This window comes from Pantherophis guttatus, chromosome 7, assembly GCF_059756535.1.
Source record: "Pantherophis guttatus breed Tessera chromosome 7, ASM5975653v1, whole genome shotgun sequence".
NCBI classification, from domain to species: domain Eukaryota; kingdom Metazoa; phylum Chordata; class Lepidosauria; order Squamata; family Colubridae; genus Pantherophis; species Pantherophis guttatus.
In genome coordinates this window covers 43,217,183-43,240,108 of record NC_142069.1, presented here as the reverse complement: position 1 = coordinate 43,240,108, position 22,926 = coordinate 43,217,183, and the positions used below count along the sequence as shown (strand labels likewise).

Here is a 22,926-nt window from a genome sequence, read left to right as displayed (position 1 = left end):
TTAATTTGTTTTACATAATTCTTAAATAATCAGTTTGTTTTAATTTTTTATAATCTTAATCTGTTTTGATTTTTATCATTGTCTGAATACTATTTATCTTTATTACACTGTAAACTGCTCAGTTGCCTCAAACCATAGGATCCGCAGCAAATAATTTTAACAATAATAATAATACATGTGTAATGATTGTAAAAAAAAAAAAGATACCTATACTTGAAAACATAGGAACGGGATTGAAAGTAAAAATTAGAATATAGAATATATAGTTATGCTCACCTCATTCACTTAGAGTTATGCTCAGCACTTCAAACATGGACATAGATTTTGACTGGTATGAATTCTTGTGATGATGATGATGATGATGATGATGATGATGATGATGATGATGGCTTGTTGTGCAGTCAGCCAGATGTTCAAACTGGATATGGCATTTTTGTCCATCTATGAGTCCTTCACAAGGATATGAGAAGACAAATATTGATGTTTGATGGTGTTAACAGTATCGCCACATATGATGTAAGCTGTTCCAAGTCTGTCTTTTGCAATTGACTGATGGTAATTTGATCCATACCAATGGTGTTCAAGTGGTGCTCCAGTTGTTTTGGGATTGAGTCAATGTGCCTATTATTATTGTTTTCTTTTGCCACAATCATTCTATTTCTATTTGCAGATGTTTTTATTTTTTTGTCATCTTCTCCAGTTTTTTCTATTCTATTCTCCTGTCGCTAGTACTGCCATGTCCACTGTCCAGATGTTTTTGTCTTTCTTATCGATGGTTGTTAAATCAGGGGTATCATGTGGCAAGTGCCTGCCTGTTTGAATTCTAAAGTCCCAGAGCAATTTAGCTTCTTCGTTTTCTATGATTTTCTCTATTATGTGATCCACCAGTTCTTGCTTGCAGACAAATGGTATTTCTTGCAGATCTTCTAATGAACCCTTATTGCTATTTCGTTATGTTTGATGTCATTCTGTGCAATCTTCTTGAGCAGTTTACCAGATGGTCCGCTGTTTCTTCAGCTTCTTTGCAAGACTCCACTTATTGTCGGTTGCTATCTTCTCAGTTCTGACTTTGTGTGCATTTGTTCTTAAGGTTTGGTCTTGTGCAGTCGGAAGTGCCTCCCCTCTCTCTTTCTTTAACTTTCCTATTCTTAGCCATTGCCAGGGCTTGTTATTATCTGCTTTGCTTACTATTTTTTTTAATGTACTGGCCATATAATATTTTGTCTTCCCATGTCTCTTTTCTGTTCTTCATTTGATCAGTGTGGTCTCTCCAGTAGTCACTAAGACTTCCTGCTATACTAGCTTCAGTGTATCTTCTTCACCGTTCTTCAGATATTCTTTCAATACTCTTTTCTTCTTCAACCATTTGATGTACTTGCAACATTCCGTACCTTCCTATTTTCATTGATAGAGTCTACCAATATTATTACATGGATGAAGGGTGTGATTCATCATCATTATTATATACACAACATGTGAAATCACAGCTCTAGTAGTAGAAAATTGGCTGCATTTTTTCCTGTCAGAACTTGAGAATTCAATGGAAAACAGTTTGAAAAATCTGGATGTAAGGTTTTATCAATACACATTCAGCAAAACCTTTGAATCAGCTATTTGTTGGATAGTATGGAATCTGATATGATATTCTACTCTTGTCCATATGACATCTACTTTCAAGGAGCTGGAAAATATGTGAAAAATATACTGGGAAGTATATGTAGAGAGCCAAAGTTTCAAGCTGAAATCTGGCAATGTTAATATTCTCTGAATGATTTACTAGTCATTTTGTTATCTCCCACTTCCCACTTATTATCAAAATATTTTTAAACTGAATTGATTTAGGTATTTTGGCCTCTAAATTTCAAAGCATAAAGTCAAATTAAACCATGACTTCTCCAAATCACAATTCTCAACATTAAAGTGCCAGCAGCTGTAATACAATAGTGGAAGTGGAAAACCATCCTTTTACCCATAGATCCAAATGCAACTAATTGGCCATTGTGACTGACAGACAGATCCTAAATTCTGATCAGAATAACAGAATTGGGAGGGACCTTGGAGGTCTTCTAGTCCAACCCACACGCTATAGCAGGAAACCCTATACCATTTCAGCTAAATGTTTGTCTCAAATCTAAGAAGAACAAATGATGTGGCCCATTTAAAAATGATGTTTGCACATTTCCAAATCTGATTTTGCTTTTTCTCTCAAATCTTTGGCTGAATATAATAATCTGATCATTATATTCAAAACCTTTATATCCAATATGCAAGAATCTTTATATTCTAAATCATCAAGAAAGAATTCATCATTCATTTCCTTTCCTAGAGGAGAAAAACCAACAAGTTTTTTTGGTAAATTATGTTTTAATAGCTGCTGATTGTTTCCAACACAATTATTTAAAATTTGACTTAGATAGCTAAATCAGACAGTTTGCCACTTGCATCACCAGAAGCCTTGTTGTATAATCATATAATTAGAATGATAAATGGTTGAAATAATTTGGAAATTTCATGTTTCCTGAATGATGTTCAAACCAAGATGAATTCTTATACTAAAATCTGTATATTTTATAATTTAATATTTCGATAGCCTACTCAGATGAAATGCATACAAACATGTGGTTAAGGACAACCATACATAAAATATGTGTTTGGGGATAATATGCCACAAAACTAATTATTTTGGTTGCAAATGTGCGAAAGAATAAATGTCCATGCAAAATGCATCTTAAGGGAGATACATGCCTGAAACCGCATAAATTTTTCTGTTGGTGTTTTAAAAAGGTTTAGCAAAGTAATGTGGAAATAGGCTGAAACAAAGCAATCAAACAGTCCTAGGATGAAATTGGAGTGCTTCAGCATCAAAGCACTCAACTGTTCTAATGTCTTAATGGCTGAAGCCCAGCAGGACAGAAATGAAGTTGAAGGGATGTGAATGTTTTTCTGCCCTTTTTCATTTGTTAAAAATCTTTCCCTTGGATGCAATAGGAAAGGATATATTTAAGTATGTTGTCAAGCTGATATAATTGTATTTTGGTTTAGGGGTGAGACTGAGGATTTCAATTGCTCTGTGGAGGCCAATCCAACTTTTTTGGACTGTTCAAAATATCCTATCCTGTCCTTTCCAAAATATCCTAACCTAACTTCTTATCTTCCTGTTCTTCAGATTTGAACTTCTGTTTGTAGCTTTAGAGAGAGAAACACATCCTATAACCCCTGTTCAGCAGTATGAGAAATGAAGCAAAGCCCAAAATTAGCCTCTGTACTAGTACTTCCTTCCTGTAAATGAAGCCACACAAGTGTTCAAGACATTAATTTTGTGCTTCATGTGGAAAGCAATTATCCCTGAGGAAAGCCAGCCACTAAAAGCACCACAATGGAATACCCTGGCCCCATAAAGCCCATATGTCTCTGACCAAATACTGTGACATGGCTTTTCATCTAAGCCAGCCCTGTTGAATATGCAGTTTTTTAATGTAATGGAACAAATGTGATTCCCCACACAAGTACCCTCATACAATGTAAGCATATTTTATATTTTGAGATCCAGCTCTTTTTATGCTCCTTTTTTCTTGATGTTCTATTCAGATATCCCAGGGCTTCTAATGTTTTACAGATTATTTTTAAGAAGAAGTTCAGAGTTATCTGTTGGGTAAATACCTAATGTGGCCTTGGCAAAAGTTAAAAACTAAGACCCAGCCTTACTCTCTTGTCTAACTCTAAATAAGCATGAATATTCTTGGCTAGGAGTTTAGGGATGTGGAATTATTTTCACCAATTATGAGAAGAAAATCTATTAATTGTCTGATATAAACGCTTACTGTGAGAAATGGTGGCAATATTAATTTTCATTTCTCTCTAGCATCATCCCAGGGGCATGGTAAACAAGTAAATTATCCCCAGTAGCTATTTTCCCAGTTCCTTTAGCCTATTTCCATTTTTCTTATCAGTTCTTTTACTTTCAACAGAATTTCTTCTAGTTTGTCAAAGTAATTCTTAAATTTTAGATCCCATAAATGATGAGCAGAAGTGCTATATGTATTGACAGGTAGAATAAAGTATTATAACTAAAATAGCATTAACAATGTCATTGTTTACTTTTACTGCTGCTTTGTATATTGGTTTCATTAAAAATGATATTGCCCAAATCCATACATCCAGAATTATTCTGTATCAGCGTAGGTTAATATTAAAATTAGTGTTGCAGCAAAATGAAGTAATAACGAATACAGTTTAACATGCATAAATATTTCAATCTGTAAAGAATTCTTAAGCTTTATGGTTCCTTCTCTCTGGTTGGTTGGTTGGTTGGTTGGTTGGTTGGTTGGTTGGTTGGTTAGTTATACGGCCAATTTATTATACAGATATATTGAAACATAGAAGGGAAACCACTTGGAAAACCTAGGGCTGTACATTAGATTGGGTAGTCAAAAAAATTTGAGAAGACGAAGGCCAAGCACTTACGTATTATTGCCAATAACATTATGTGGATGTGTTCATGAAATCTCAGATGTTGAGCTTAGCTCAACAGAGATTTCGCTTTAGTTTTCTCCTCCTATTTTGTATGCTTCATTTTTCAAGCTGTCTCTGTTGATTCCTTCAGAGATAGCTAGGTTTTATTCAATATTTTTTTAAAATCCATTTTAATCCATTAGTAAAATGTGCTTGCTTAAAACAAAAAATTATAAATACAAAATTTATTCTTCAGTAAAGATAGGAATCCTTATGAATGTGTTCACATTCATTGTTAGAACTTTTTTCTTATGAGTTCCTCATAAGTAGATATGAAAGCAATTTTCTATATTGTATATTAATGTTTCTCCAAGTGTGGTCTGAGACTGGAAATCTTCCCTCTCATGAATTGGCAAATGATTTGCCAGCCTATATTTAAAAATAATTCCATCAAACATTCACAAGAAGCAGTAACAGCAATGGAATCCAGTAAATATTGACAATATATCCCAGGGGTCTCCCTCCAAACCCTTGCAATTTTAAGAATTGAGGCTGGCTGGGGAATTCTGGGAGTTGAAGTCCACAACTCTTAAAGTTACCAAGTTTGCAGACCCTTAATAAAATCTATAACAACAAAAACTCTTTTGGGGTGCTCTTATCATTTTTAAAAATGGGAAAAGGTCTTGAGAGAAACACTGCTTTATTCCAGTGAGTTTATTTTATACAGATCTCTTTTATGGTAGGGTTGGTTTTGCTTTGTTTTTGAGAATTTAATTTCCACAGTTTTTCATTAATGTAACATAAATAATTTGAGATTATTTGAGAAACGTAAAAACTACTGCAAAGTTATAAGCCATGAATAAATGCTGAGACCAAGAGAGTACTTGAATTTTATGTGGCTTTGTTTGCATTTCTTCCTGAAAGCCAAGAAAAAAAGACAGGTTACTTACAGTTCCATTTACAATAGCAGACCTATGTTTAATTAAATCAAAATTATTAAATAGTTGATATATTATGGCTATATGGGGTAATTATATAAGAGTTTACGAGTAATTGTTTTTGTTGCAGAAACCTGGGCTATCACCTTTTTTTTGGCAAGTAAGATGACATTAACTAAAGAGGCAGCTATGTTCTTGCTTATTCCCTAATAAAAACTTTGTTAGAGGTAATCAACAATTATTTGAACCTATAACATCAGCAGGAATGTACAATTAATTGTATCTCTTCAGAAACCAGTAAGGTGGCTACAAGGGGAAAAAAATGTAGACTAAGCAATACAAAACCTTAAGAATAAAAAGGAGAACATAATTTTCAAGATAGAGTAAAAAGACAGGAAAATAATATTCAATAAACATTATTGAACTTTATTAGCAATGATGGACTCAGAAAACTAATATCCATCCAGAAAATGATATTTTCTTTCTCATCACCTTTAAAGCCCTATGGCACAGGGGCAGATTATCTTTAGGCATCTTTCCCTAAAGACATCTACCTGTCCTACCAGGTGAGATAAGATGGATATGCTTCTAGTCCCTTCCCCAAATTTTGCCATCTAATGCAGTGGTGGGTTTCAAAAAATTTTACTTCCAGTTCTGTAGGTGTGGTTTAATGGTCATGGCATGGCTTGGTGGGCGTGGCATGGCTTGGTGGGTGTGGCAGGGGAAGGATACTGTAAAATCTCCATTTCCTCCCAATCAGTGAGATTTAGGAGGCAGAGAATAGATGGGCAGTGGTGGGTTGTCCCTGGTTCAGACTGGTTCTATAGAACTGGTAGTAAAACCAGAGGGAGGCTCTGCCTACCGACCTCGATGTCATCAAAACGCTTCTGCACATGCAGAAGCGTGGCCCCGTTGTGAACCAGTAGTAAAGGAAAGTAGAACCCACCCATGGGACAGGGCCAGTCAGAATTTTTACTACTGGTTCTCCGAACTACTCAAAATTTCCGCTACCGGTTTTCCAGAACTGGTCAGAACTTGCTGAAACCCACCTCTGATCTAATGGGAGCTAGGAATCATATCCTTTCTGTGGACAGTCCCTGCCCTTTGGAGCACTCTGCCCCCAAAGATTGCAAGCCCTCTGCCCTCCTAGCTTTCTATAAAGCTTTGAAGACTGGCTTTCCCCTCAAGTGCTGGGATAAGAGGAGATGATTTTTGTCATTTTTAATGTGTTTAGTTTTATAGTTTTAATATGGCTTTTATGCTGTTTTAATTTTTGATTGGAAGCTGCTCAGAGTTGATTATAAGAAGAGCAGATATATAAATGTTTTAAATAAATAAATAATTCAGAGCAGTTTGCCTGCTACTTTAAACTTGAAGATGATTTTTTTCCCCCTCCTCTTAAGGAAACAATATCAAGATTCTCCTGAAATATCTTTAAATTTTAACAAGAAGCTACCCTCCTACTGAGTTTAAAATAGAAGATTAGTCTGTTTTAATCAGCGAGTAAAATTTATCTGTATTCCATGGGTTATTTTCCAAGAGATCCTGGTGTTTCATTTACAGTAGCATACTGATATATACAGCTATGCATATTATCTCACATCTTGTTATCAGTAAGCTTATTTTTTATACACTGTATCGTACTGAGTAGTATGATCTCAACATTAATTCATGTATTTCCCAAAATTGCACTCAATTCAAGATTTATTAATACACATCTTGTAATATATCCAGAAGCTGAGATTCAGAGAAGAGAGCAGGGATTCTAAAAGAGATAGGGATGCAAAATTCACGAGTTAAATGGATAAGCAACAAAGTTAGCCCAAGATATTTTGTTGCCTTGGAACAGCAAATGGTACCTCAGTGTCAGCCACTCAAATTGAAGTACTTAGTATTAGCACTCATTCAGGAACATAAAGAATGGAAAGGAATGGACTTCGTTAGTACAACATTTATTTATTTATCAAATCTATACATCATGCATCTATCTAAGTGACTCTGGCAGTTTACAAATAAAAATCATAAAGTCTATACAAAAATAGACAAAATTAAAAACAAAGATAAAAAGATAAAAGGACAGAGGGAGTGCCCTTAAACCACCAACCATCACCTCCAGATTTACATTAAAATGCTAGTTGACAGAGCAGGTCTTAACATTCCTCCAAAAGGTAGACAAGTGGGGGCCAATCTTGCCTCAGGGAGCAAGATGTTCCATAGGTCAGGGGTGAGGGCAGAGAAAGCTCTCTTCCTTGATTCTGCCAGTCTAGCCAAAAAGGATACATTGGTCAATGGTATTGAAAGTGCCAAAAGGGTTAAGAAGAACGAAGATGGATGTACTACCAGAACCAGTGCTATTTCTGCCTCATATCCTCTCAGGAAGTGGTATAGATAATTTATTAATCCAGGAACTCTTGGAGCTATAGCACCACCACCTACTCAACCATCTTCCATAAAAAGGGAAAGTGAGAAATAGACTATTTGTCTGAATTATCTATAATGATGGGGTCCAGAACAGTCTTGAGAAGATGAGAAACCAATGCCACTTTAAAAGGACTCCCTCCCTCAAGGATAAATTAATCATTGCTTGGACCCACCCACGAGTCATGTCCCAGATGGCCTTGACCAGCCAGGAGCCACATGTATTTAGTTCATAGGTGGATGCACTTACGGTCCCAAGGACCCTATTATTTTTCATTGTCTTATTATAGTGCACTTCTAAATCAAACAAATAGGAAAAAAGCAGTCTTCTTGTTGAGCTCTGAAGATGATCTAAGTTTGCAGTTGATTAGTTTTCATTAATGAGATTAAATGATGCTTTTTGTCTCCAGAAGCTAATGCAAACAAAATCCATTTATCACCATGGCAGTAGTTCCTGCAACAAAGTTAATGACCACTACTGTTCTACTATCAAGCCAGTCAGAAATTAAGCTTTTTGTGCAGAAAAGCCAAATCTTGCAATCAATCATTGTCGACATAATAATACTGTTAAATACTCTGGAGTGGAAAGTAAAGTAACCTGGCCATTATCTTTAAATGCATCTCGGAAATGGTTTTCTTTGTGTTTATAGAACAACCCTTTTATGGTTAGTCTGGGAAAGTGGCATTCTTTGCAGCATGAAATAGCTGAAAACACTTGTCAAGAAGAAGTTCCTGCTTAAATGCTTTATGTGTGTATGGGGCAGGGATAGATGGACAGATAGATTAGATAGTAAGAGATATATAATTTATTTCCCAAAAGTGTAATGGCACTTATTTCTTATATCAGGGGTATTTTTTTGTGCCAAGTGACTCATCTAATAGAATGTCTTCCTTGCTTCTCTTTTCAGTTCAGAGACATACTTAAATCTTCAGTGACAACTCATTCTGTGCCAAAAAGCTTTCAAAAGCACCCAATATTAGCAAGGTGTTTGGGAAGTAGCATTGTTTAGCACCAGAAATCTGAATCTTTTGTCATTCTCCCACTTTGCCAATCTGGTGACTTTCATTCTTTGTAGTGATCTTGTTTGCAGGATGAGCAAAAATCCTGCTGCTTTTTTCTTCTTGTTGTTGTTGCTGCTGCTGTTGTTATAGTGACATCTCACAAATTCTAATTCGAATAATCTCATGATGTCAAATTGAGTCTGCATAGTTCACATATGATTAAAGGCTTCCCCTTGTTTAATTTAATGAGTTTGATTGCATGTCTTGAGAGTTCTAAAAAAATTTACATTGTTGACCTGACCAAAAAAAATTCTGGTTTGTGACTGTATGTTCTAGAACTAGATGTTCTCTTGCAAACAGAAAAAATGTAGCTTTTTAAAAGTGTGCATTTAATTGTGGTAATACAATGAAAAAATATCATAATGGCAATATTTATTTCAATCCAGTTAAGGCAGATGTAATTCCCCTTTGGCTTTTAAAAATGAAGTTAGCAGTTCTGGTTTAAAACTCTGTGTTGAAGTTTTGTTGCTTTAAGCTTGAAGTAGTTTATCTACTGAAATCTGTAAACAGATTAATTTCAAATATAGTTGATATTGCTGTGTAATGCAGAATAAATCATGTAGATAATAGTAGTTGCATGTAACCAACCCACCCAATTGTTAACTGTTGTTTCATTGGTTTTATATAAGTGTCATAGCATTAAACTCTTTTCCTTTCTTTTTCTTTTAGACATTGTAGGAAGACAGCCAAAATAGTTTATAACAGTAAAAAATCACAAATCTGGCATCATTTTTTCTAACTAACAAGTTGTATTGAAAGGCATAAATTTTTGTGAGCTGCAAATAAAATAATTTTTTAAATAAATCTGTTGGTCAGAAAAGGTGCTTCTAGACTCTAGTTTTTCCCACAATAATTTTTGTTCCTCTTTTTTTGTGAAATATCCTATTAGAATTGCTTATGCAGATTTTAAAGAAAAGGAAGACTATTTCAGAATCACAAATAATCAATATGGATATGTAGATTCCATTAACTTTCTTTAATGATGCAATTAATGTTCTAATGAAACATGATAAAAAAATTTATCTTTACAATCTAACACTAGGGATAGTAGCTACCAGTGTCTCTGTATCATGTCTTTTGCTAAAACCTTTGCACATTTAGCAGCTCTACCCATTTATTATTTCAATTTCAATTCTATTCACTTGGTTGGAACAGAAAATTGTTCACCTGATTGAAAAAGTTCTTAGTCAAAAATAAGAAGGTCACCCAAATGCACTACAGACTTTTTCAGAGCTTCAGATTAAATGCACTAAGATTTTTTTTTCAAATGTCTTATAAATGGAGATGTCAAAATGGTACGCATATCCACAATATTGAAGTAACTCTTGAGTTTATGTTTTAAAAAAGTAGTGTCTTGAAAGAAGAGTATTGATTCATTTGATCATTTTAAATATTGGCATATACTGTGAATGGATCCCCCCCATGTCTTTTCCTTAGATAGCAGCTTTCTTGAACAGATCCTGATGCACAAAAAAATCATTTATAATTATTCATTCAGCCATGCATAATATAAACCAAAATTCCTCCTAAAATCCAATTCCCAAAGAATAATCACAACCAATGCACAAATATAGGAGCTAACAAAAAGAAGTAATCCATAGGTCTTATAATTGGGCAGGTCACAATATACATGCCTGAAATTAATGAGTACCAATAAATATCTGTACTGGCAATTCCTTTTATAAAACTTTCAACAATGCAATATTAACTTTTGATATTTACTATGTTGCCCAGTTAATTTGAACTGCACTTACTCTGTACATTTTCCTTTTATAATTCTCAGGTACCATCTGTCAAATGCCATTCACTTTTGCATGTTATAAAACATAATTGTAGAGATTTTTGTGTAAGTTGTTTGGAAGAATATTTTTTACGTCGGACAGATTGTATACTTTTCTGGGAGAAAGCATATGCAGTATGCTTGCTTTAAAATCTTTTTACAAGATTCCAGAAAAAATGTGATAGTAATATAGGAAAGTTGAATAGAATTACACCATCCAAGTAACATGATTTATTTCACTGCATGACCTTTGATTCCATTTAAGTAAAGCTTTCCTTCATAGTCACTATGAACCTTGCTTTATAAGATAGGAATGCTGCCTTCATCATTCTGATTTTACAGGGTTTTTTAATAGACTGTTTCTCTTTTATACACATACACACACCACTTTCACACATACTTATTTCATTTGCATAATGCCTGTAATTTATGAGCATTCATAATATAAATTTATTTCTACTGGATAGTCATTGATCTTCACTTAATATGACCTTGACCTGCATCTGAGTCATTGTCAAGAAAAAGCAACAGCAAGTGGATAAATGCTGCTTATATGTGACTGTTCAGATCACATAACACTTGTTTTCTTAAGATCTGGATGACCAGCTTCTGCTGACTTGAAGCTTGTTTTATTTTCCAGGCCACAATGCAAGGTGGGTTATGAGGGTAGTTTTATGTTAAACTCATGCTTCCCTCAGTAGAAGAAAAATTAGGTCATAAGACTCAAACTGTTTTTTCTGAAGAAATACAATTGCCTATGCACTGTGATTTCCTGTTGGTTTCGATGGATAATTCAGATTTATTAGTATACCATTTTTCTTAATCTAGTGAGACTATAAAACCTAATGATAGGTCAATATTATTATTGTGATTCATTGCACATTCAGCCAGATGTTTAAAGTAGATGTGGCATTTTTATCCATTTTGTCCTTCCTATGGACCTGGGATATGCAGATCTTGTTGTTTGATAGTGTTAAAGATATTGCCGCAGGATGTAACCTGTTTCAAGACAAGCTGCCTTTTGCGATTATTATTATGATTGGTTTCCCAGAGTTAGACTGGATTTGACATTTTTATCCACCTTTTCAGTTCTTCCCAAGGACCTGGGATAGCAGATGTTGATATTTGATGGTGTTAGACGTATCGTTGCAAGCTGTTCTGAGTACAGCTGCCTATTGCAATTGACCGATGGTGAATTTATCATTCAACTGGTGCTCCAGGTGTTTTGAGATTGCATCCAATCTATTACTATTGGTATTACTTCTACTTTCTTTTGCCACAGTCATTCTATTTCTACTTGCAGTTCTTTGTATCTTGTTATCTTCTATTATTATTAGACATACTGTAAACGATTGCTAACTATACTATGCTAACTGTACTAAAAATATAGCTTCTGTCTTTGCCTTCTTGATTAACAATCTGTTACTCTATTTTATATGTATTTTCTCTTCACAGTGCCACCTTGGGCCTTAATAGCCATAGCCATAGTTGCCATCCTATTAGTCCTTACCTGCTGTTTCTGTCTGTGTAAGAAATGCTTGTTCAAAAAGAAAAACAAGAAGAAGGGCAAGGAGAAGGGAGGAAAGAATGCAATTAACATGAAAGATGTAAAAGATTTAGGCAAGAACTTGAAAGATCAGGTAAAGTATATACTATGTTCTTAAATTTATACTGTATTTGAATATTTAAATGCACAGACTAAGATAATGATAGTATGTACTATATTAAAAATTGACTAGTTACAATTGTTATAATGGAATTTTTTTAAATTTCTGTCACACTATTTTCTTGATCAGCACCCTTAATTTGAGTTTGAGCTGCTATAGATGCAGCTCTTGGGTGTTTTCAAACTTGTAGCTCAGGTTTAGAACATCTGAAGTTTATTAGGTGTACTAGGTTTACAACACATAATAGGTGTTGATATTTCTAAGGAGTTCACAACATAGTAACCAAGATGGCTGAGTTATCTGTCATCTCACAAACCCACATTGATATTCCCCCTCAAGGTAATGTTTTATTTATTTATTTGGTTTAAAATTTTGCAGAGTCATCAAATTTGGTAAGATTTTGGTAATCTTAGGTGACAAAACACCAGATGAGAACACCAAAATCAGGAATAAGCGTTTGATTACTACTTAAAATTTCATGACATTTGAGGTGGTTTAAGAATATCTAGCCATCATATTGTATGTTGGAATCCAGTGTCTGAAAAAATTGCCAACCAATGGACAACCAAGAAAATTATTATTTTATTGATTGATTATCTGCTATTAAGGCAGTGTTGTTGATTCTTAGCAAACCCATAGTAAAACTTTGTTCATGATATGTCCCTAACCTGGTCCTTCAAGTCTTCCAGAAGCATATCCATTGCCACTGTACCATTCACCTTGCTGCTAGTCTTCCTCTTCTTTTCTTTCCTTCCAGCTGTCCCAACATCAGAACCTTCTCCAGAGAGCTAGGTTTTTACATAATGTATCTAAAGTATGATAATTTGAGCCTGGTCATTTGTGCTTTAAGTGAGAACTATAGATTGATTTATTCTTTTATATGCATATTTAATTAGAAATAACCACCAAGTTAGTATCTAGTGCACAAATAAAAGATATTCTGTTATTCCTTCTGTAGCATATTCTTCTGGCTCCTTAAGCCTACTTGTAATAAGGTATAGGCCAGATTATTGGGACTGCCATTTCTTTACCCCAAATTAACTTCAGCCCATCTTAAAACATGAATAAGGCTTTTTGATCAAAGTGTTTGATTTTTTTTTTCACTTCTTTTTAAAGCAATGATTGCCAAATACTCAGAGGTAGGATTCACTTATCTTCCCTACCGGTTCACAAATGTGAGCGTGCACCATTTCTGCACATGCACATGGCCTTCTGCGCATGTGCAGTAGTCACACATTATGTCCGGGCGGGTGGGTAGGGCCTCCCGCAGTCGCCACTACCAGTTCGCATGATCCAGAGAGAACCAGCTGAATCCCACCACTGCAAATACTAGAATATAAATGGTAAAAGTTACTCCTCTTATTTCAAATTTTCATTATTTGATGAAAGAGGAAGAGAATGAAGAATAGCTTTTCATTGATACCATTATCTGTAATCAATTTATATCACTGTTATATGAATAGGTTTCTATGCATTCCATCAGCCGGGGTCCCAGGGGAGGGGTGGGGGGGTGGTGGTTCTAGTAAAGGAAGGTCTCGCCCCAAGGGAGGCCACTGTACCTCAGATAGCCGGATGTGAGTCCCTCCTTGTGAAGTGGGGACAAGGGAGGCAGATGGGCTTGCTGATTATGTACCTGGCTCCCTGCCACGTGTCGGCAGCCCTGCCCGAGCTCCTCAACGTGATTGCCGAGGTGGCAGTGGAGACCCCCAGGCTTATGGTCATGGGGGACTTTAATCTGCCGTCTGTCGGCGAAGCGTCTGAGGCGGCTCGGGAGTTCATGGCTTCCATGACGGCCATGGACCTGACCCAATTAATTTGTGGACCCACGCACACAGGAGGACACACTCTGGATCTGATTTTTGTCTCTGGGCAGTGGAAGAATGATCTCGAGATAGGGGAGATAGTGATTAAGCCCTTGTCATGGTCGGATCATTCCCTTCTTAGGCTTGACTTTCTAACCACCACACCCCGCCGCAGGGAGGCGGAACAGACCAGATGGTTCCGCCCCAGGCGCCTGATGGATCCTGATAGGTTCCAGACGGAGCTTGGGCCATTTCCTGAGACTCTGACTCATGGCTCGGCTGAGGATCTGGTGGCCGCCTGGGATAGGGCGGCCGCTGAGGCTTTGGACCGAGTCGTGCCTGTGCGGCCTCTGACCTGTCGCCGAGTCTACCTGGCTCCTTGGTTCTCCGAGGAGCTGAGGGGGATGAAGCACCAGAAAAGACGCCTAGAAAGCAGTTGGAGATCTAGTCGCTCCGAATCCGACCGAACACTGGTAAGATCTCATATTAAGACTTACCTAGTGGCGATAAAAGCGGCAAAATGTAACTATTTTTCCGCTCTTATCGCATCGGCAGATAATCGCCCGGCTGCCCTGTTTAGGGTGACCCGTTCCCTCCTTCATCTGGGAGCGCGGGAGGATCCCTTGCAGGGTCGTGCCGAGGATTTTGTCCAGTATCTGCACGATAAAATCACTCAGATTCGGGAAGGCTTGGTCTCTGACTGGGTAGGTACAGACGGGATGATGGGTGTCGGTCTTGAGACTGCCATTTGGGAGGAGTTCGACCCTGTTGCTCCCGAGAACATGGACAGGATACTGGGGCGGCTGAACGCGACCACATGTTTATTGGACCCGTGTCCCTCCTGGTTGGTGCTGGCCTCCCGGGAGGTTACGCGAGGCTGGCTCCAGGGTATTATCAACGCTTCTTTGAGCGAGGGTGTCTTGCCATCCGCCTTGAAAGAGGCGGTGGTGAGGCCCCTCCTCAAGAAGCCTGCTCTGGATCCAGCTGTTTTGGCTAACTATCGTCCAGTCTCCAACCTTCCCTTCTTGGCGAAGGTTGTTGAGAGTGTGGTGGCGCAACAGCTTCCTGGGTACCTGGATGAAGCTGTCTATCTGGATCCGCTCCAGTCCGGCTTCAGGCCTGGGCACAGCACAGAAACGGCATTGGTCGCGTTGGTGGATGATCTCTGGAGGGCTCGGGATAGGGGTTGTTCCTCTATCCTGGTCCTGTTAGATCTCTCAACGGCTTTTGATACCATCGACCATGGTATCCTGCTGTGCCGGTTGGAGGGGTTGGGAGTGGGGAGCACTGTTTTGCGGTGGTTCTCCTCCTATCTCTCTGACCGGTCGCAGTCGGTGTTGGCAGGGGGGCAGAGGTCGACCCCGAGGCGCCTTGGTTGTGGGGTGCCTCAGGGGTCGGTCCTCTCGCCCCTTCTGTTCAACATTTATGTGAAGCCGCTGGGTGAGATCATCTGTGGCTTTGGGTGGAGTTCCATCAGTACGCTGATGATACTCAGCTGTACATCTCCACCCCGGGCCATCCCAACGATGCCCTTGAAGTGATGTCCCAGTGCCTGGAGGCCGTGCGGATCTGGATGGGGAGTAACAGGCTCCGACTCAACCCTTCCAAGACCGAGTGGCTGTGGCTTCCGGCGTCCCGATATAGCCAGCTGGTACCATCGCTGGCTATTGGGGGCGAGTTATTGGCCCCCACGGATAGGGCTCGCAACTTGGGCGTCCTCCTGGATGCACGGCTGTCTTTAGAAGAGCATATGACGGCCGTGGCCAGGGGGGCTTTTTATCAGGTCCGCCTGATTCGCCAGTTGCGTCCCTTTCTGGATTGGGATTCCTTATGCACAGTCACTCAGGCACTCGTCACTTCCCGCCTGGACTACTGCAATGCTCTCTACATGGGGCTCCCCTTGAGGAGTACCCGGAGGCTCCAACTGGTGCAGAATGCGGCCGCGCAGGGGATTATGGGAGCGAGGGGTCGCTCCCATGTGACACCTCTCTTGCGTGAGCTGCATTGGCTTCCAGTGGTCTTCCGGGTGCACTTCAAGGTATTGGTTACCACCTTTAAAGCGCTCCATGGCATAGGACCTGGGTACTTGCGGGACCGCCTTCTGCCGCCGATAGCCTCCCACCGTCCAGTACGCTCCCACAGAGAGGGACTCCTCAGGGTGCCGTCGGCCAGGCAATGTCGGCTGGCGACCCCCAGGGGGAGGGCCTTCTCTGTGGCAGCCCCCGCCCTCTGGAACGATTTGCCCCCGGAGATAAGAAGGATATCGGATCTTCGGGTCTTTCGCCGAGCCCTGAAAACACTTCTTTTCCAGCAAGCAGGGCTGGCGTGAACCCCGCCCCCCTTTTTAGTTTTTAATGGTTATTAATTGTTTAGTTTTAATCTGTTAATGGTTTTAATTTGCATTGTTTTAATTCGGGCCAAAGTATATAATTCTTTTAATTAATTTTAAATTTTGTATTGTTATGTATTTTAGTTTTGGCTGTGCACCGCCCTGAGTCCACTAGGAGAAGGGCGGTATATAAATTGAATAAATAAATAAATAAATAAAGAATAGCCCTTAGGTTATGTATATTGCTAGTTACTGGTAAATTCTATTGGGGGTGCTACATAAATGCCCTTTAACAACAGCACCCTTCCTCCCAGTGAAATGTGAATGTTGGTGTCATGGAAATGCATCTTTTGATTTGTTAAGCAAGTGTTTGCAGAAAATAAAAATGCTCTATAAATTTGATAAAACCAATATTCTAAAGGAGCGTTATTGCAATGGAAGAACAAATGAATAGCACCTAAAGAAAAGTGAGCTAGCCCACACGAAGAGTTTAGAATTAAAATTTCTTTGATAGTTTTTATATTCTTGTATTAAGCAGTTCTTGTTATAAATGTTACAAATGTAGGAGATAAATTTGTCCTATTATTTATACACTAATAACATATTGGTAGAAACTTGAAAAGGTTAGAACTTTATTACTTAGCTCTATGGTTAAACAAATATGAGCCCACCAATCTGGATAAGTTTAAGGAAAGGTTCTTTTGGGATTTTAGGATTAGCGAAAACCATTTGTTGCTTGAGGCAAAGTAATAAATATTGTTCAGTCATCTTGATCATCAGGTAAGTTATTCCAGCAGTTAATGTGGAAACTTACTCAAGAATCTGTCCTTGGCTGTAGATATCAAACAATAATAAATAAAAATAACTAATTATATTTGATTTAAGAAAACATCCACCCACACCCAAATCACTTTCCTGGAGGAAGTCTTATTCTAATTAATGGTAGAATTTGTTTCACTTTTCCAGTAGACCCTTCTACTTTCTGCTCACTCTTGCCCTGGACAAAACTGAGATAAGGGATGAAGGTGCAATTTTGCCAAAGGCCACTTCCTTTGTCCCTGAGATTTTAAAATGTTAGCTGTTCCTCAAAGGTACATATTTACACTAATTAGGTCAAATATATATTTAAACTATAGTGATAGAAATCCTTCTGTTGCTCTGGAACTGACATTATAATCAGTTATGTTCCAATAGAAGAGAATATGTATAGCTCAGGGTTGAACAGTGGAATCCTTGGTGCTACTGAAGATGTTACCTAGTCAGGTGATGAAATGTATGCAAACAAAAAGCCAAGCCCCAAGAACACCAAGAACTCATTTTCATTGTTTAACAGTTGTATTGGATTTTACTCAATGCACAAGTAACTAATACAAGAAATACAAAATCGTCATTGTTCATCTCTTATCTCTCCCTTTCATTATGAAGTAAAAGATGTAGTCCAACACTATGGTTCAATAATTCAGTTGCATTATAGCATGGGATCATCATTTTCCTTGAGGTGTCCTCAAGAGTGAGAGACAGACAGACAGAAAAATAGATGAATTTCCTATTAGCTTGTACAAGGGAAGTTAGATGCTTAAAACAACCAATCCCTCTGAAAGGTGCACTAGTCAGTTGCACTATACAGATTTTCATTATAACAGAGAATTCTATCATCACTAGGTTTATCACTGAGAACCTTAAATTTTAAGAACAACTTTTAACTAGTGAGTTGCAGTTCAGAACTGATTTAGGAGATACCAATTCTGGTGATAGCAAAGATTTGTTTCTAATATACATGCTCATTGTGAGTCATTCTTTAATTGCTGATTGGTTATGGTAATCATAATCAATATTTCATTAGAAGATAGTCTGAAACTGCTCTTTTAGGGATCTATAGAAAAGAAACTTTGTATATTGGTAATGATTCTAATGATGATAACCATCTGGTATGTTTTTTTTTTTAATAGGACAAACTGAATGTATTCTGTTGCTATATTTTTGTGCACTTTGTTGTGTGTTTTTAATAAAGCATTTTTCTATGATACAGAATGTGTTCCATTATATTTGTTGACATCTGGATAAATGACCAAAAAGTTATTTTGTGATTCTGGTCAATCTACAATTAAGAAAGAAAGAAACAATATGCATAGTAAAAAATCATATCTGACCAGAAGACTAATTCAGTAACAGGGGGAAAAAGTATAATAGCTTATAGTAGCTTGTTTCATGGGCATCAGCAATAAACATTTTCCATTGATATTTGTGGTTAATTCCATCTTACTAAGTACATTTTAGAGTAGCCTTTTCCTTATTGGTCATCTTGTGTGAAGATCATGCAATTGTAAGTTAATTTTTTCTAGAAGGCACCTGGTTTGCGATGGCTGTTTTCAGAATACAGGAATCTTTTACACCATAAATGCTGTCATTATTCAAAAGAACCTTTTTTCATGTCCATGTGAATAGACTCCGTTTAAATACAGCATTTAGAACGCATGAATATAATTTAAAACCAATGGTATAGTGATCACATATTAAATGGGCTTATTCAGAAATAATTCCCACTGCCAAATGCAAAAAAGTTCAGACCCTTGCCATTCAGGAAGTATACTCTGTAGATCAATTGAGATTCTCTTTTCTAACCAATGGTTAACTCAAATCAGATGGCAGCAACTTGTCAACACTAGCTGATGTCTATTGCCAGATGTCAGTCTTTGTTAGTACAGGGATTTTTCCACTGAGCAGTGAAAAAAAGACATCCCAGAAGAAGACAGGCCAAACCATTGTCACACAATTATCAAGAATATGAAGTTGCCTTGAGTAAGCTCCTTTGAAGGATATTTTACACTGTCCTTACAACTATCAAATGTTTCAAATGCATGCCCCTTTTTGAATCTCACTACCGTACCCTAATCAAGTTTATTTGTATGTTCATTCTACTGTTTTCAATAAGTTTTACTTCTAGGGTACATCATATTTGTTTTATATGTATTATATATATACGCATCTAGGGAAATCTATTCATAGGAAAATATTTCTTTAAAAGAAAGGCCAAAGATTATAAGTCTTAAGTAGGTTAAAAGATTCAGTAGAAAGAATATATGTAAAAGGTCATTTCTCCATGGTTTTACTAATATTTTTGTGTGGATGTTTTAATTTTTATTTCTTCCTTCTATGTCCTCCTTATCTATGTTGTGTCTCATGACTGTTCTGGATTGTCACTTGCGGTAGGTTTATTTTGCTCTTTGGACACATGTAAAGTAAATCTCTAATGTACTTAATGCCCCGATAGCTGTGGTTCCTCAGCCTGAGATTTATGCAAAGCTTTTACACACATCAAGAGGCTGAACCAAATTGATTTATTTATATTACAGGATTTAATACTTATTTCTTTTATTCTTTGTAACTTGTGCTAAGATGAAGAGTGTTAGACATTTCAGATTTTGATGTGCACTGATTTTGTCTTCTTTTACATGTCAGAGTACCAGAATGGCTGTATAATTTTCTGATGCTATTTTTTTTTTCTTGTTTGAAAGAGGAAGGAAATTTGCTTTAGTTCAACCTTTGTGAAAAGAGGTGATCTAATCATATAAGTGATAAACTGAAAAAAAAAATTGGGAATTTAGCAGCATGTCTCAAAAATAATTGCATCATTAGTCTCTAACCTTTATTGTGTCACAATTGGTTAAGAGAGAGGAGAGTGCTTTAAATCATATCAGGCTGAATTTTTTTTTCTAGCTAAATTTTATGGCAAGTATGCCTCATGTTCAAACTGAGCTATTGGGATTCAAGTATAATTTCTAGTAATAGAAAGTGTAAAAACCTAACATTGCAGAAGATCAAGATGAAGATTATTTATTTTAAAAGGGGAAAAAAAGGAAATGTGTATGGGAGTAGAGAAGATGAATAAATACCCTTTTGAATAATCTAATTTAATTTACCATTATATTTTCCACCAATCAAGTGCCTCTATTCAATTCCAAATAGAGCATGAAAAAAATACAAATTTCTCCAAAGTAGTACATTCTAATTGAACTCTAGAGAGCATAGGAATGGCCTCGAATGACAGTAAAAAGATCTGTAACCATGACAAAGAACAGATTAGCATGGCTTAAATCATTCCAAGAAACTAACTTGAGGATTCACACAAAGATTGAGGGGGAAGCCTATTCTGACTTCTGTAACTGATTCTGTAACTGTAGCTGTTATACTAAAATAGTTAACCTATCTCTCATTGGTTTCTACATCTGAACTACCATACAGGGCTCTAAGCACCACAGAAAATGTTGGAATGTAGTGTTTCAGCGAGCTCCCAAAGAAAATTTCTGACTGAATCAATTTGTATTTATGATTAACAATATTATTTATTTATTTATTTATTCATTCATTCATTCATTTATTTATTTAATTTCTACGTAGCCATTCTCACTAATACAGCAATTCTGGGTAGCTTACAATATAATAAAACAGTTAAAAATTGCTTTAAAAATCAAAATTAGAATAAAAATATTAAAGTTAAGAACCAAGATGATGGATAGCCTAGGGGTGAGAATCTTCTCTATCCCATCAGTCATTTCCAATGTAGCAAGCCCCTGTTGGGGCTCCTGGCCAAACAGCAGAGCCAAGTTTTTAGATTCTTCCTGAAGGCCAGGAGTGTGGTAGCGAATCTCACTTCTAACGGGAGAATATTCCAGAAGGCAGAGGCCACAGCAGAAAAGGTTCCACTGGATTCACTGGCCAAAGTTTGTTGGCCAATGGGATCCAAAGTAGGCCTTTTCTGCTAGAACAAGTGGGGTGAATTAGTCCAATCAGGGTAAGGCAGTTCCTCTGGACCCATATCCTGAAGCCATGCCATAAATCATTTTAAAGGTGACGATCAACACCTTGAATTGGACGCAAACGGGAAGCCCGGGCAGCTCATGTAACAACAGTGTCACATGCCACCTCTAGAGCCTACAGAATTGTCTATGCCACTGCATTCTGTACCAGTTGCAGTTCCGAATACTCTTCAAGAGTAGCCCTATGTACAGCATGTTGCAGTAATTCAACCAGGAGATGTCTAGGATATGACTGTGCACAGGGTCTCATGATTCAGAAAAGGATGCAACTGGTGCACAACACAAAATTGTGCAAAGGCTCTGCTAGCCATGACTAGTCAGACATCTAGGAAAAACCCAGATTGTGCACCTGGTTTGTCTGTAGTGCAACCCCATTCAGATCTAAGGATGATGAACCCCCAGATCCTGAGGCCTCTTGAACCCACAGAATTACCAGGATTCAGATGAAGCCTGTTGTCCCCATCCAAACCCCAAGCACTGCCGCTTGAGACTGCTTTTTAATAATGTATTTATGAGGATTGTTTATGAGAGGCCCTTGGTGCTCTTTGAGGTTGCTTATTTTCTTGCAGAGGTTTCATTACCCAAACTAGGTAACATCATCAGTGCTAGTGACTGTGCTCAGGGCCTCATGATTCAGACTAGCACTGATGATATTACCTAGTTTGGGTAATGAAACATCTGCAAGAAAACAAGCAAGGTCAGAGAGCACAAAGAACCCTTCATGTCAATCCTGAGCTACAAATATTCTCCTTTATTAGGATTGTTTTTGGTTTCATCTGAGTTGCGCATTTTTAAAATCCTTTTTAATCTTGTTTTCTTAATACATTTTATTAAATGATATGGTAATATGTGATTTGTGGCTTTACTCTTACTATCTTTGAATTCCAAATGAGGTTGAATCAGATTTATTTTATAGAAATTAGATAATTCTATTCCATTAGCTCAAATAGCCATCAGTGCCAGTTGGCAGACATATAAAGAAAAAAGAGTAGAGTCTAAAATAGAAAGGTAAATTGCCAGAATGAGAATGAGAGATTTCTCCTCATACATTACAATTTATTTTCATACTGCAAAAGAAGCAATTGATGTAATATTTTTGTACATTTAATCATATAGTTTCTGTCACCTAAAATAAGCCTATTTTGTTTTAAGAAATACATGATGAAACAAATTTAAGTTTAATGCTAACTAAAATTGGCAATCCTAAAATTTTATTGTAATCACTGGACCTCTTTTCCCTGTTGTTTTAAATAAAAAATAATGCAGTGCAATCTCATGATGTTTATTCAAAAATTTCATCAAAGTCAATGTAGCTGATAGATATCAGATTATAACCTTAACTGAATTAAATCCTTGAACATATTTTTTTGAGAAGCCATGCCTGTTTATTGAAATGTTAAACATAGATATTTGAAAGTAAGTCTCAAAAGTCAGCATACAAAATATTGTCTGTCCATTTTTAAATCTAAATTATAATATGATGGAAATTTGTTTCAAATACTGCTTCAATCGATACTTTTAACTTTTATTTTCTTTTTTATAAGTCTGTGTTGGAAATTACTATTTAGTGCCTTCTTAAAAAATAACGATACTTTATTTCAGATAAATTTGCAAGTGTTTAAAAATGAGATATCTTTAAATCACTTTGGTTCAGCCTATCT

General features: G+C 37.1%; 1 protein-coding gene across 4 annotated transcripts in view; it reads left to right on the top strand.

Annotated features, from left to right (window-relative positions):
• SYT1 (synaptotagmin 1) overlaps positions 1-22,926 on the top strand; it is a 313,952-nt gene that overhangs the window by 205,693 nt on the left and 85,333 nt on the right. For all 4 annotated transcript variants that reach the window (XM_034403845.3, XM_034403843.3, XM_087874077.1 and 1 more), the window contains exon 5: positions 12,106-12,290. In XM_034403845.3, the coding sequence (XP_034259736.1) occupies positions 12,106-12,290 (185 nt within the window). The remainder of the gene's footprint in view (positions 1-12,105; positions 12,291-22,926) is intronic.